The sequence below is a fragment of the Ophidiomyces ophidiicola genome, assembly GCF_022830035.1.
Source record: "Ophidiomyces ophidiicola strain CBS 122913 chromosome Unknown scaffold_29, whole genome shotgun sequence".
Taxonomy (NCBI): domain Eukaryota; kingdom Fungi; phylum Ascomycota; class Eurotiomycetes; order Onygenales; family Onygenaceae; genus Ophidiomyces; species Ophidiomyces ophidiicola.
This window is the reverse complement of record NW_026054669.1, coordinates 253,624-267,831: the sequence shown is the minus strand read 5'-3', so window position 1 is coordinate 267,831 and position 14,208 is coordinate 253,624. Positions and strand designations below refer to the sequence as shown.

Here is a 14,208-nt window from a genome sequence, read left to right as displayed (position 1 = left end):
AGAAAAGAAAAAGAAGGAAGTAGGAAGGACAGAAAAAAAACAAAGAAAAAGTGGAAAAAGGAGAAAAGAAGAAGACAAAGAAGCAGGAAAAGACGGAAAAAGAGAGGAGGAGAGAGAGAGGGGGAGGAAGAGGCGGGAGGATAGGGTGAAAGTGAGGGGTGAGTAGGACAGGGAACGAGGGGAAAAAACGAAGAAGTCCCAGATTTTCGAAAGAGTTCCATCCTGCTTTTTTGGGGAGGGGGGGGGGGGGTTTTTTGGTTCTAAAAGCAGGCTCGAAAGAAAGAAGCTTTGTCAGTCTTGACGCTCCGATCTCTCTTTTCGAAACGGAGGACGGGCGAACGGCGCAGCCAAGAAGAGAAGCAGCCAAGAAGGGGGCAGGGGGGCGGCGCAAGGTAGGGGGGGATATCTGCACGCCCGCCAAGTTTTGCGGAATCGAAAAAGAAGAATAATCGAAGGGCAGAGGGAAGAAGAAAAAAAAAAAACAGGCTTCCAGAAGGGCGGCAGAAAGAAACAAAAAAAACAAAAAACACTTGAAAGGCCCATGTGCCCGCCGTTGCAATTTAGTTTGGGATCTCAAGAAATGATAAAATAGGAATAAAATAGAATAAAAAAGCCAAGGAAAATCAATTATCGTTCTTTTCAGGCCAATCAAACCACACACACACCGAGAAATGAAAAAGGAATCGAAAGTCATGGGAGGCATGCCTTGTTTGAAAAGCAAACCGGATTGTGTTTTTTCCCCACGGCGTTGATATAATAAGAAAGACAGAGAGAGAGGGAAAAAAAAGGCCGCCTTTCCCCGCTAGTTACCCATTCCGCGAGTACGGAGTAATCACATTAAATTTACTAGAAAAAAAAACGAAAAAACAGCTCCCCCCCCCAAAAAAGGGGGGATATCAAGCGCCTGTCATCACTTCATCCAGCGGGTGATGCGCCGCCACCACAGCAGCATTGGTGCTGCTACTGCCCTCGCTCTCGGCATGGTCCCCGGGCTGCTCGCCGATGCTGGGCAGGCCCTCGTGCGGCGCTTCCTCCTTCATGCAGGCGCTCTCCAGGGTGTTGGTCCATTTGCCGCTGGCGCCGTTGTGGCTGTGCTTGAGGTGCTGGCGGAAATGGTCGGCGCGGTAGAATTTTTTGGCCTGGTTGCACTCGCCGAACTTGTGGCTGTTGATGAGGTGGTCCATGCGCCGCTCCCACTCCGGCGCCGGGAAGTTGGCGAATTCCGCGCCGCAGTAGCCGCAGGTGTCGTGCGACGCGCCGTTGGGCGTCTGGTACGCCGGCGACGCGGAAGGGTGGAAAGCCGACTCGGGATTTGACAGTGCCGCGCACGACCACGAGTGGCGCCGCAGGTGGAGCGAGTTCTGGTGGCGTTCCGCTTCGTTCTTGTTCTTGAACCGCTTGTTGCAGAATTGGCAGGTGTATTGCTTTTCCAGCTCATGGGCCCTAGGATTCAAATAATAAATGATTAGTCGTCATCGGCATTATCTGCACGAAACCCTGTCTCAGTATCATACCGTAGCTCTTCTAAACTCTCTAGCTTCTTGGGTTTTTTCGGGCAACACTCGCAAATATACAACCTTCCTATCCTTGGAGCGGTAGGCTTCGACAGGCTAATGCCGTTCTGCGTCGATCCCTTTCGCGACACGGATCCTTTGATATCCACCAGGTCGGAATACTGCGCGCGGTGGGGCGCGGGTGTTAAATATGGTTTTTCATAGCACGTCTCCAGCTCCGACGTTGGTGACATGGCGCCCGGGGATCGTCCGCCAAAGGACGTAATGCTGCTCGCCGCGACCGAGAACCCGGTCGAGGAGCCGTACGATTCCGTGCGCAGACTCGAGATCGACGAAATCGACCCGTGGCTGACGGGGTAGCGGGAAGTGCTGGGTGACGTGCAGCTGTTGGATCGGAGCCCCAGCTGCCTGCGGTCCCGATTCTCGACGACGTCCGCGAAGGCGTACATCGGGTCCGCTGCGGCGCCCCGCGGCGGCGAGGAAGCGCGGCGTTTCATGCCGTGCCGCGACACGGGCGAGAGCCCATCTGCAAACGACAGCATGCGGCCGGGCAGGCTGTGCTGGCGCGCCGGGCCAGCGTCGTCCATGGCGAAATCGGCCTCGGGCTCTGGAAACATGGCGTGGTCGTAGCTAGCCTTGGCCGCCGCCGCCGCCGCCGCCCGGGAGCGCTCCTCCGTGCCGCGGCGTGCGGACGCACCGCTGCCGTAGCGATCGCGGGCGTGGGCGAAGCCGTCGACGTCCATGGGCGAGTGCACGGCGCTGTCGGCGGACGGACTGGGGTAGCTGACGTAATCCGCCCAGGCGCCCATCTTGGTGCCGGGGGAAATCGCGGCCGACGGGGGGCCGCTGCCCCATCGGGAAGGCACGTCGCGCGGGCTGAGCGCGCCATCGCCGATCGAAAGCGTCGACAGCGTGCGCGTTTTGGCGTGGAAGGGCAGCCCGGCGTTGCTGGCGGGCGCGCTCAGCGACGGCGCGCGCGGCGGCGACCCGGGCTTCCCGATCTTCGAAAGCAGGTGTTGGTCGTAGGCATTGGACGAGCGTTCCACGCTTTGTTGTGAAAGGGGTTTTTCTCCTTGTAGGCTATATCCCATCCTACTCCCAGAAGGCATGGACCATGGGGCTATGGTTAGCGACGATTTCGTCACACAACGAGCTTGCAGAGCGCAGAAATCAAAAATCAAGTCATAAAAGCAGCCGTTTGTTTTTCTTTGTTTCAAGGGCCGGGGGTCTCGCAACGGCTAGGTGCCATTTTATACTCGTGTCAAACCCTGCCGGGCGAGACGCAGCAAGCACCGAATTTAAAAGAAGAAGGAAAAACAAAAATATTGCTCTGTACTAGGATCAATGGAGATGATCTGCACCTGGGGAGGCAAAAAAGACAGAGGGACAAGGGAGGGGGTTTAAAAAAGTCAGATGTCACTAAAAAAAAAAAAAAAAAAAAACGGACGAACCGTGAATTGGAGATATTATTAGAAGCAGCCAGTGAGCTGGCGGGCGAGGCGGCGGCGGGGAACAGCGTAGCAGCAGACGGCCTGGAGTCGGACGATGGGCTGGTGGAGGCTGACATCCTGCCAGCAGCAGCAGGAGCAGCGGCAGGCTGGGCGAAGTCGTCGGCAGCGGCAGCAGCGGCAGCGAAGGAGAAGGACTCGTCGCGGCGGAGCAAAGACGGGCGGGCGTGGGCGCTGCCGCCGAAGAGGCTGGAGGAGGCCTTTATCGGGGCGAGGGTGGGCTTGCCCTCGAAGGAGTTCCCCCATTTCCAGCCGGAGTCGTGGCCGTGGGCCAGGTCCTCGATGTATCGCGGTGGCGGCAAGGGCGGCGGCGCCAGCGGCGCGTGGGTGGACTGTGGGATAGGCATTGGCGTGCCATATGACGAGGGGGAGGACGGGGAGCGGTGATCGGAGGGTTGGCGGGAGGAGCGGCGCGAGGGCAGGCGGACGGGCAGGGCAGCGGCGGCGGCGGCGGCGAGAGGGGTGGTAGTGGAGGTGGTGATAGGTAGAGAGTAGGGGTTCACGTCACACACGCGGATGGAGGGCGGCGAAGGAGCCAGTCGAGAGCGCTTGTCCATGCTCGTCGGACATCAATCCGGGCAGCGAGAGCGGACAGCAGCGCCGGGGCGGCGGGCAGGCTGTCAGGACCAGTAGCAAGTCGTGGTAGGTAGTAGAAGTGGCAGCGAGCGCGGCGCGATGACGGCGGCGGCGGCGGATATGGACCGGCAGGCAGCGTTGTCAGTGGCGATTGTGGCAACGGGCAGCGGGTCCCAATGGGCCGTGGTTCAGCTGGCACTGGCAGGGACAGTAGTAGAGAGCAGGTTAGAGGTAGAGGAGAGAGAGAGAGAGAGAGAGTGAAAGAGAGAGAGGGAGGAAGAAGGGAAAAAGAGACGACAAGACAAGCCAGACTAACTAGCAGCCAGACTCGCAGCCAGCCAGCCAGCCAGCGGGGAAGGGGGGGGTCGGTGGTGTGTGGGCGGGCAGCGGGCAAGGCAGCGCAGGGCAGCGCAGCGGCGGCCAGCTGCGACTCGCATTTGCTTAAGTATCATGGCCCGCGGTAGGGCTGAGCGGCGTTCGTTACGTATCCGTACGTACCGTACGCTCGCATCCTTACACACCAAGTTACGCCCGCCCGCCCGCACCCACGCACGCGCGAACGAACGCTTCAGGGCCCCGGCCCCATTGATTATTATTATATGAGTGTCTCACGTCCTTTTGATTGTCGTCTCCCTGGCCGGGCCTGGCCTGTCGATCCGGGGCATGCCCACCGTCGTGAAATTGGCCGGCGTGCGCGCGCCTGCCCTGGCGCTATGCTGTCTCTGTCTCTACGTGCGTCTGTGTGTGTGTGTGTGTGTGTGTGTGCGCGCGCGCGGGCGCCGGCTTCATGCCCGGGCATCCTGCCTCCCCAGGGGCCTGGCCGCGGCCGCTGGGCCTTGGGGCACGCGCGAGGACAACGAGCACTGCTGCTTGGGCGGCAGTCGAAACAACATGTGCTGGGTGAAACAACAGGCAGATTTCCCCGAGACATGAAACGCTGCCGGGCGAGACGGGAACGGCCAGCCCTGTAGCCTTGTGGAAATTGGGCGAGCCAGCAACCAGCTTTTTTCTTTTCGCCTGCTCGGGTAGTTCGGCGCGGGTGCAGGCCTCCAGGCACATGTCCCGCTTAACTAGTTGACTAACTAATCCTCCCAGGGCCGGGACGGGTGCCCGGCCGTTGTGCTCGCCACCGCGCACTTGCACCGCAAAACCCACCGCCCAACAAGAACAACAAGACCACACCAGCGCGCTGCGATCAGCCAGCAGCAACGCGTCTGTCTGTCTGACTCGCACTCGGCCAACGCCCTGGGCTCCCTGACAGCCCGCGCGCCCAGCCCCCAGCCCGCGCCAGCCAGCCATCCTGCCAGCCAGCCCGGCGCCCGCTTCGTATAACTAACTCGCTGCTAACGAGTTTTACCCCCTGTCTGGATCGCTCCAGGATGCGATGCGATGCGATGCGCTGCGCTGCGCTGCGCTGTTGCTGTTGCTGTGGCGGCGGGCCTGGCGCTGCGGGTTGCGAGTAGTTAGTTAGTTAGTTAGTCGAAGCGGCCAGGACGGGGCCGGGGCTTCACAGCAGCCCATCCTGGATCCTGGCGTCGCGCTAGCCTCGTACCCCCCCCCATGGCCATCCTTGTAGGGCCACCCGGGGAGGGCAGAGTTGCGGCCTGGTGGAGGAGGAGGAGGAGGATGATGATGATGATGATGCGGATGATGTGATGTTCAAGAGCAAGCAACAACAGAAACAAGACAAGATGGACACTACCCCCCCTTGACTCCTCTTGACCCGGTTTGCAGCGTACTGGGCCTGGCAGGCGAGCGAACGAGCGACCGTCCCCACGCACGAGTCGAGCGGCAGCCTGGCCGCACCCCGATCAAGCCCGTTCGCGATCGTATCCGCAGAGTTACGTCCCTCGTGGGCGGTGTAGGGCGGAGGCAGAGGACCGAGGACCACACACACACACACACACACAAGAGCCAGCGCTCGCTAGCTCTAGCGAGAAACTCCTCAGCAAGATTAATTGACTATTTTATGATTCTTTTTAGTTACATTGCGCTTCCCCCTTCCCACCATTCCATCCATGCGCGCGCGCCGCGGGCCTGTGACACTGGCGCGCGCGCTGGGTGCTTTCGGTCGGTCGCACTGCCCAAAACGGCTATTCGAGAACCCGCCCGCGCGCCCATATTATTTCGTTCCTGTCGCCGACAAGCTTTTTGCCTGACTTGTTCTCCAGCGGTGGGCGAAAGGAGCGCGCTAGGCAAGCGGGCTAACGATCGAACGAACTAACTACCGGACGTGGTTTAGCTAGTTAGCTAGCCGGGCTGACTAGTTAGTTACCTGTTAGTTGGCTCGTTAGCTGGCCCTGACGACGCACGACGACGACCACGGCGACGATGACGGGCCAGCTACTACGGAGTACTTGGTACTACTAGTAGCTAACGACGGCAGCCGAAACCGCCTAGGCTGAAGGATGCTCCCCCGTTTGTGCTTGTTCCGGGGGCTGGGCATTATCATTCTTATTGGTGTCTGTCCACCGAGCCAGAGTGCCGCCAGCCGTGCATGCATACCCGCATAACTTGCACACTGTGCCGTCATTTATGATTATTATTATTAGTTCCGTTTACTACACTCACCTTTCTTGCTTGAACCAACCCAACCAACTAACCAACCTACTGCTAGCTAACTACCTAGTTCCTCAGCACTACGACCTTCATACATTTTCTTTTCTCGTTTCCTGATACCACCCACTCAACTAACTCACCTGCCTGCCTTGCTTGCTCGCTGCTACTACCTGTCTTGCTCCTCCCACCTGCTGGGCGCGGGGACCGCTGCCTCGCCCTTAGCGTGGTGTGTCAGCGTTAAGAAAAAAAAAACAAAAAAAATCCTACTTGCGCCGAGTTGGGAATAATTTTCCAGAACATCCACCCGCCGGGGCTCCATCCGCATCAGCCGCGGATGGGGTGGGGGGGCGTGTGTGAGTCGTGGGTGGGTTGGGTGGCCCCAGCGCGCGCGCGCTGCAAGGGAGAGGAAAAGGAAGAGAGAGAGAGAGAAAAACAAAAAAAAAAGTCTGTGTTCTCCCGGAGCCCGCGCGCGCCTTACACTAACTAACTAATGGCTGTGGGTTGTACGTGCGTGTGCGTGTGGTTGGAGTTGGTCCCCATATTGCTTGGAGTTGTGTCCAAGGGACATGGCAGAGCAGAGCAAGGCAGGACAGGGCAGCAGGGTAGGGGCGGGCTGGTTGCGATGGTTCATTTATCTATGTATTATTTTGTCATCATCAAATCTCCCGCCCACGTCGCCTGGCAAGACACAGTCAATGCGAAAAAGAGCGAGGGAGGGTAGAATTGAGGGTTGTGATGTACTTTGCACTGCCACAATGCCCGTGCTAATGAAACCTCCCAGCACCAGCATGTATCGTGTATGCCCGATTCCTCGATATGCTTTTTTTTTTTCAAGTAAAAATCATAATCTTACCACGCCTGAGAGCGTTACATGGTCCGCTCCTTGCAACTCAACTCGCCTCCCTTCTCTCATTCACACACAAGGTTCATTATTATTCATACTACTATCTCCCCAAATGTGTCGAATAAATCATGCCGTGCGGATTTCCGTGCCGGGCAAGGTGGAGCCTTGCTCCCTCCCCTCCCTCCAGCGCTCGGCTACCCACAGGTATTATTATTTTTGTCGTCGAAGCTGCCTTGGCTGGCGCGCGTTTCGCCGGCCAGTTCGCAACGACGACTCTGGTGCGTCTTCTCAGCTAACTAACTACTATAGCTACGGCGGACCACAGCCCCCCCCCACCTTAGGGCTGGGCTAACCGTCTCTCGGTACGGAGTACGGAGTAGTCTGTTATACCTCTTCTGCAAGAGTAACGCCCTACTTCTGCGATGTGCCGGGCGGCCAACCACTTCATCTGTCCCTCCTCCCAAGCGCATGAGCCAAGCCGAAACTTCCGCCGGCTCCCCGCAAGAGCCCGCGGTGTTTGGTCAAGCTCAGCCGGCGCGCGCGCGCGCGCCTGGGGCTTGTGAAGGCCAGAGTTTTTTTCAAGGCTTTTTTCGGTGGTTAGGGTGGGGGTGTTAATCATAAACAAGAAGGTCGGATTTGCTCGAGGGATCAAACAAGAGCCGATTTGTTTTTTGGTTGATTATTATTATCCCTACTATTATTACTATTGCTATTATTGATCATCGGGCATGGGGTCTGAATCTGTTAACTAGCCGTCTTTTTTTTTTTTTTTGGCCCGTTGTACTCCGTATGTTTTTGTTTTTCATGTTTACCAAATGCCGATGAACAAGTGGGCGATGATACTTTAATCAATATGCCGACGAAAGGAATCATTCTCAATGCCGGGCGCCCCGACTTCAACTGCTGCTCATCACGCCTGTGGTCTGGCCCGGGTTTGCGCTGAGGTCGAGAAGGAGTCAAGGAATGAACCACACGCCCCGCCAAGGCGCGCGCGCTCTCGCAGAGCTGGACGCGTTGGGCTTAGTGCGCTTCCCAGCTCACACAGCAATCTTCCCATCGCGCCTGGGGGGAAGGACGGCCAGACGTCCGTTGCTGACTGACCTGCTTTTTGCTGTGTGACCACCGCCGCCGCCGCCGCGGCTGCTGCTACTTGTTGTTACAAACGATGGAGTATTCCTCCTCGATCGCCGGGTAAACTCAACAATGAGCGGCTGGAGAGTCCTATTCTGGCAGACTCCTGACGTGTCTAGCCTCTCTCCTTCTGCTACCTCACTACTAACTAGGTACACAGCTGAACGGAAGTACCTTTTGCCGGGCCGCGCGGGATGCGATACCGTGCCTTGGAGAGTAGCGCTCGCCTTGCGGCTACAATTCTACTACTACTACTACTAATAATAACAATAAAGCTGAAAAAGAAAATATAAAAAAAACTCGCTCACTCACTGACTGACTCACTCCAGTAGCAGCCGGGGGTGGAGCAAAGGGGGTGAGGGAGTTCTTGTTTTTGCTTCTTCTTCTCCTCCCTTGTTCTTTCTCGGATGATCAGATCGTGAGATCGCAGGAAAAAAGAAAAAGCGGAGTCGAGTTTATAATAAGAAACATTATTCCCCAAGGCCCAAACCGTGCGCATTCCATTTTTATGTACGGAGTACCTTTTATTATTTTTTGTTTTTTTTTAGCACGAACAGGTCTCGATGTCGACTGTCGTGCGCGTGCACGCACCCCACGCGTCCCACGACTCTCCCTATTATTCATCCATCCATCCGTTCGCCCGCCCGCCCGTCTATCCGCTCGTTCCCCAGGGACAAAAGAGGCCTGTCCGTCTGGGATGCGCCGCATCGTCAGGCGGACGGCGCGGCGGGGGGAGGGGTGGGACGCGTATGAGAGAGGGAGAGGCAGGATGATGCGCGCTGAGGGAGTGTATGAGGGATTTGTTTGCCGTGCTGACTCGGACAGGGCTGACAGGCTGGGCTGGGCTGGCTGGGCTGGGGTGGTGGTGGTGGTGCGGCTGCATGCAATAAATGCAAGCTACCCGTAACTAGTTGACTCTGTACGGAGTACGGACTCACGGAGTACATCATGCAAGAGAGACGATGGAGAGAAAGAAAAATAAATAACTATACCAATAGCATACGGAGTATGTAAGCAGAGAAGACAAGAAATGATCATACTCCGTAACGCGGCCGTGGTCCAGGGAAGTTGCCTGTCCCGAAGACGGCAAGCCAAAATCCCTCCTTGTCTTTTTCATTTCTTGACCATTTAAGACAAAGTATCGAGCCGTGTCGCCCGCCCTGGGTGCGCGGTTTCGTATATATTATTATCGTCGGCTCCTTTCCTCTGGACCCTTCAGCAAGCCCCATCGTTACTCCGTCCTCCGTAAGCAACAACGCATGCCCGCATATGCTCTGCAGAGTTACACCACGGAGCCCGTCAAGCGTCCGGCACGCCTGAAGGGAGAGGGGGTTCCCTAACTAGCTAGCTCTTCTGATCCTCTGCTGAACAGAAAAGAAAATAGAAAGAAAGCCAAAAAACGGAAAGACTTGCCATCATCAGCCTTAAGCCTGGCGAGCGAGCGAAGGCGCAGGCGCAGGCGCAGGCGCAAGCGTGGGCGTGTGAATCAATCGCCGGCGCCCGCGGCGCCCCACCTGAGTCGTGCGGGCGTCGTCGCCCGTCATCAAAAAAACGGGCAAGCTCAGCGCGCGCGCGCGCCGACGGCACTGACCCGTGACCGTTCGGTACGCGCGTACGGTACGGTACGGACATGGTTCCGTTCGGTACGCAACCCGGCAACGTTCGATGTTCTTCTTTCGCTCGCGCCAATCATCGGAACGCCTGAGACGATTAGTTGGTTGGCTGGCTGCTTGCCGGAAGAGGTTTCCGCGCTGCGAGTCTCAGGTGCGACATGATGGATGGACTAGGTGGGTAGTATTATTGCTGTTGTTATTATTCGTGCGTCCCGTGCTAGACTCCGAACCCTAGGAACAGGCCCGGAGCTGTCTTGTGCCCGTTACCATGGTTCGAAGCTCCCCCCCCCAAGCACCCACGGACCGAGTTACGGAGCACCGACTAGCTAAACTAACTAGGTCGCGACAGAATAGACGCCAACTCAGTCTGCTTTTAACATTTTCCCCCTCTCTCCGACCCAGACAAACGAAAAAGAAAGCTCTCAGCGAACTGTGGTAGTAGTGGGAACTCCGAGCGACACAGCAAGTACCAAGTGTTTGGAGTATCCACGCCCCCAACGCCCAGCTAAGCATTTCCTCACGGCTTTTCCCTTCGTCTTGGCCTGCTGGGCAAAAACAAAAAAAAAAAAAAAAATAACAGATTCGCAGTTGTCTAGAAGACAAAAAACCCACCAATAACAACGCCCCCCGTCTATCAAGAGACCAAGCTTTGCGCTTTCTTCGTCGTCACAACGACGACGACGACTGTCCTCGTAACTCCGGGGCTATGTATCATATCTGCGTGTGAATATAAGCCCACCAGTGGTCTCGGCGCAAACGACAACCTGCATACGTCGTCGTCGTCGTCGTAGTCGTCGTCCTACCCCCTCTCTTTGTCTGCTGATGATTCCATACAAGCCTACGGGTGTGCCTTGTGGGGCCCTCTTTCTACTACCTGCAGCTATATTGCGCGCGCGCGGGGCCCAGGCTGGGCCCGTCTCTTTTTTTTTTTTTTTTTTTTTTTTTTTTTCTAGCTAAAAACGGCTGTTTTTAGCGCTGCGATCGAATTGGCCTGGGGAGGGGGGGGGGGTCTTGGGCGGGCTGGAACGTTGTTAACTATATGGTGGGGAAAGGTCTGATATGATATTTGGTGGTGTTCCGCGGAAACGCGCGCGTCGAGAAGGGCAGAACTAAATGGGGGATGCGATGGATTTGCCCTTGCTCCGAGCCATGGATAGTCATGGGAATAATAATATTATTATTATTGCCAGAAACCTGGGGCTGTTTTCGGGTGTTATGTTATGTACGGAGTAAAACAAAAAAAATAAAAATTGAAATGAAGAGAAGGACCGTGCAGCCCGTTAACTATGCCTTGCAGGGGGGGATCAGTTGGTGCCTGCCGAGGTATTTGCCGAGTGCCATCTTGGATTCCAGCAGAAGTGACTATTATTACCATCATTATTATTGACTCCTGCAAAGAGGAAAAGGAAGCCTCTTTCTTGTGTTCCGGTGATCCGTCCACTCTGCTGATGCCTGCTGAAGGGCCCGTGGTTGGGCTGCTACCTCCCAAGTGGATCAAACAGAGGACAGGAACAAAAAAAAATAGGCTGAGTCGATTCCATACACCTTGCGAAGTGCTAACCACTGCTACCACTGATCCTGCAATAATACCCTTTATCGTTTTTTTTTTTTTTTTTTTTTTTTTGCTTTTGATGTCCTAGCCCCGTAAGGCGCTCTCATGACGAAAAAGACAAAAATCCTCGAGATTTGCTCTTTTTTCTGCAAATCTCTGGGTCGGGCTATTGGCCTTCGGCGTTTGTGTGTAACTAACTACTAGCTACTAGTTGCCTGTCTGGAACGCCAGGTTGAAATTCTCATCTCGAGTCTGTTTGGTGGAGGAGAATACGAGCAGGACCGGCGCTTTTCTGCTCATCATCCCTAAGTTTCCCCCCCCCCCCCCCCCCCCCCCCTTCCCCCCCCCTCCCCCCCCCCTCTTTCCTCGCTATTGCCTACCGCCTCTCCACTCTCTTTCCTGCTTCTCGCTTCGCTTCTCCTACCCACATTTCCCCCCCCCCCCCCCCCCCCCTCTTTTAATTGTGAGTAGTGGCTGATATGGGGCACTTCTTCAGATCTTCACGCGCGCATGCGAGATCTACTACTACTAGCTAGTTACTCCCTGGGTGTATCGATCTGGCGGAGCTCAGACTTTCCCACTCTCCCACATGACGACGGGCGTCAGAGAGAAGCGATATGGCTAATTCATTACAAAAAAAAAAACAAAAAATGCTACCGTGCAAATGATCGAGTAGCATGGTTTCAAACAATCCACAGACCTACATACAACCCCCCTTGCTGGCGGCGACGTCTTGGGCTAAACTAGTTTCCCCCGCTGGACAGGTCACAGAGATACGCTTTTTTTTTGGAGGGGTTGATTGACAAATTCGCCTCGATCCTGCGGACATCTCGTGCGCCTCCGGCTCTACGGACAGGGGAGATGGGAGGGAAGAAATCTCTGCCCCGTTGATGGTATTGGACATCTTCGTCGGGGTATTAGGGCCCGGGTTATCCTCCTGCACGTCTATGTGATTGGTCTTGGGGAAAAACCTCAGGTCAGAGGCAATATAGCCGCCAGAGTCCTCGGACCCCCGAACCCCCCCCAATATTGCATCATGGATCGATCATTTCGCTGGCGCCTGGAACTGATGTCACGGCCCCCCGGTGGCCCTGACTAAAGTTTTGGCAAAGCAGCAAACAGTTCCAAAGGGGCGGTGTCCACCACTCTCAATCAAATTCCAAATCATACTACTATTATGATTATTTATTCAGGAATCGGTAGTCGGCCCTCGCTCTGTGGGTCTCCTTGCTGTGATTACCAGGTCCTGGATCATCCGCTACAGAGGCTAGCGGTGAGCCGGTTCCCCCTACGTTGACCGATGACGGTCTCTGTCCTGCTTTCCCCCTTCGGCTGAATGCTTGAGGTTGACAAGCGTGCCTTATGATAATACACTCAACCTGCATGATGGCATCCGCCCACCGCCCACCGCCCGCCGGCCGCAACCAGCACAGCGCTTCGCAAAAACCCCCCTGTTCATTTCCACCTACGTCACGGGCTCGCTGCACGCGGGCACAGTTGGCCGGCGAGCTGTCAGACGCTTCCCCGTCTCCCCGGCGCGTGTGTTAGATGAGCGGCGCACACCCGCGCGAGCGTTACACGATGACTTTGCCTCCCTGCGACACCGCGGTGTGTGTGTGTGTGTGTTGCCCTTTGGGCCGGCGGGCAGGGCTCCACGCGGCGCAACGCCCGGTGGGCTAAGCTTCCCGATCATGGCGCACGCGGCGGCGCCTTGCTCTCGAATTCCCATCACCACCATCATCATCATCGACGGCGCTAGTACTCCGTACTTACCCAGCGATGTGCAACGCCGTGATCCGAACCATGGTACGGCAGCGCCTGCGCAGGGCCAGGACGGTCTCTGGTATTAGGGATTGCTGTTGCTGTTAGTGTTTAATTATTATGATTGCGGGTTCTCGACCGGCTGGGGTTCCCCGCAGATGGGCGAGTTAGTTAGTTATGCGACGTCGCTGGGAAATTTGGCCGTTTAGCTAGTTCGCTGGTCCTTGGTAGCGACCGTTCGGCGTGCGTGCGTGCGTGCGTGGAGTGGGCTGGCCGCATCTGCAACGAGGTTCTAGCCCGCTGGGCCTTTTTTTATTTTATTTTATTTTTTTTTCATGGGCGCGTGTGAAGCTGAGGCAGATCCTCCAAGAGCAGCGGTGCGTACAGCCGGTCTGCCGGCGACGATCCGATCGGAGAGGAGGCGCGCGATCGCCCGAGAGAGCTCATACATCCGTCAATGCATGCAGGTGACGCTGCGGGCGGGCGGGCGAGACAAGTCGTGACAAGGCTGGCCGCCAGCCCATCTGGCCTCTCTCTGGATGCTGGTTGTTCCGCTCGCTGCGACGAGGTCTTCGCTGGCCTGGCAGGGCAAACGCGGGGCCTCACCGCCCACGCCGAGCACGGCCGGCCATTGGCTGCGTTCTGCCCACCAGGCACTTCCGCTTCGACTTCGATTTCGCTCTTCTCTCCCACTACGAACTACGAACTACTTCATCCTCATCCACTCTCTCTACTTGCTTTGTCTGCCGGCAGCGAGCCGGTTCTCCACTGCCGCCCCAGCAACAACTACCCGGCCTCACGCTGCATCTTTCTTTGTCTCACTTCGCGCCCTGTGCCTGCCCTCCCGGTCGCCCGAGGCTGAGCTAGCTCGCTGGCTAGTTAGTCGTGGTGCGGCCTCGCTTCTGCCTGCGCCCGTCCCGCCCCCGACAAATATGTCGATAAGCAAGGTCGGAAATGAGAACCTGTACCTTGGCGGGTATGTTTTGCCCTGCCCTGCCTTGCATGACTCTGCGATCTGCAGTGCGTTGCCTGCGTGCCGAACACGACCGCTGAGCCCGTTGCCTTCCTTGGTCGCCCTCGTTCTAGCTTCCTGTCCCTGAGCAATAAGCTTGCGCTGGCCGACGCCAACATCACCCATGTCGTCACCGTC

General features: G+C 56.7%; 1 protein-coding gene across 1 annotated transcript; it reads right to left on the bottom strand.

The window, feature by feature from the left end:
• Positions 1 to 896: 896 nt before the first annotated feature.
• On the bottom strand, positions 897 to 2,323 carry LOZ57_005605 (uncharacterized protein; the record flags this gene model as incomplete). The annotated part of the gene is made up of 3 exons (XM_049254634.1): positions 897 to 1,443; positions 1,515 to 2,121; positions 2,212 to 2,323. 3 exons carry the CDS (start codon positions 2,321 to 2,323, stop codon positions 897 to 899), a joined length of 1,266 nt encoding a protein of 421 aa, XP_049106459.1.
• Between the last annotated feature and the right edge of the window lie 11,885 nt (positions 2,324 to 14,208).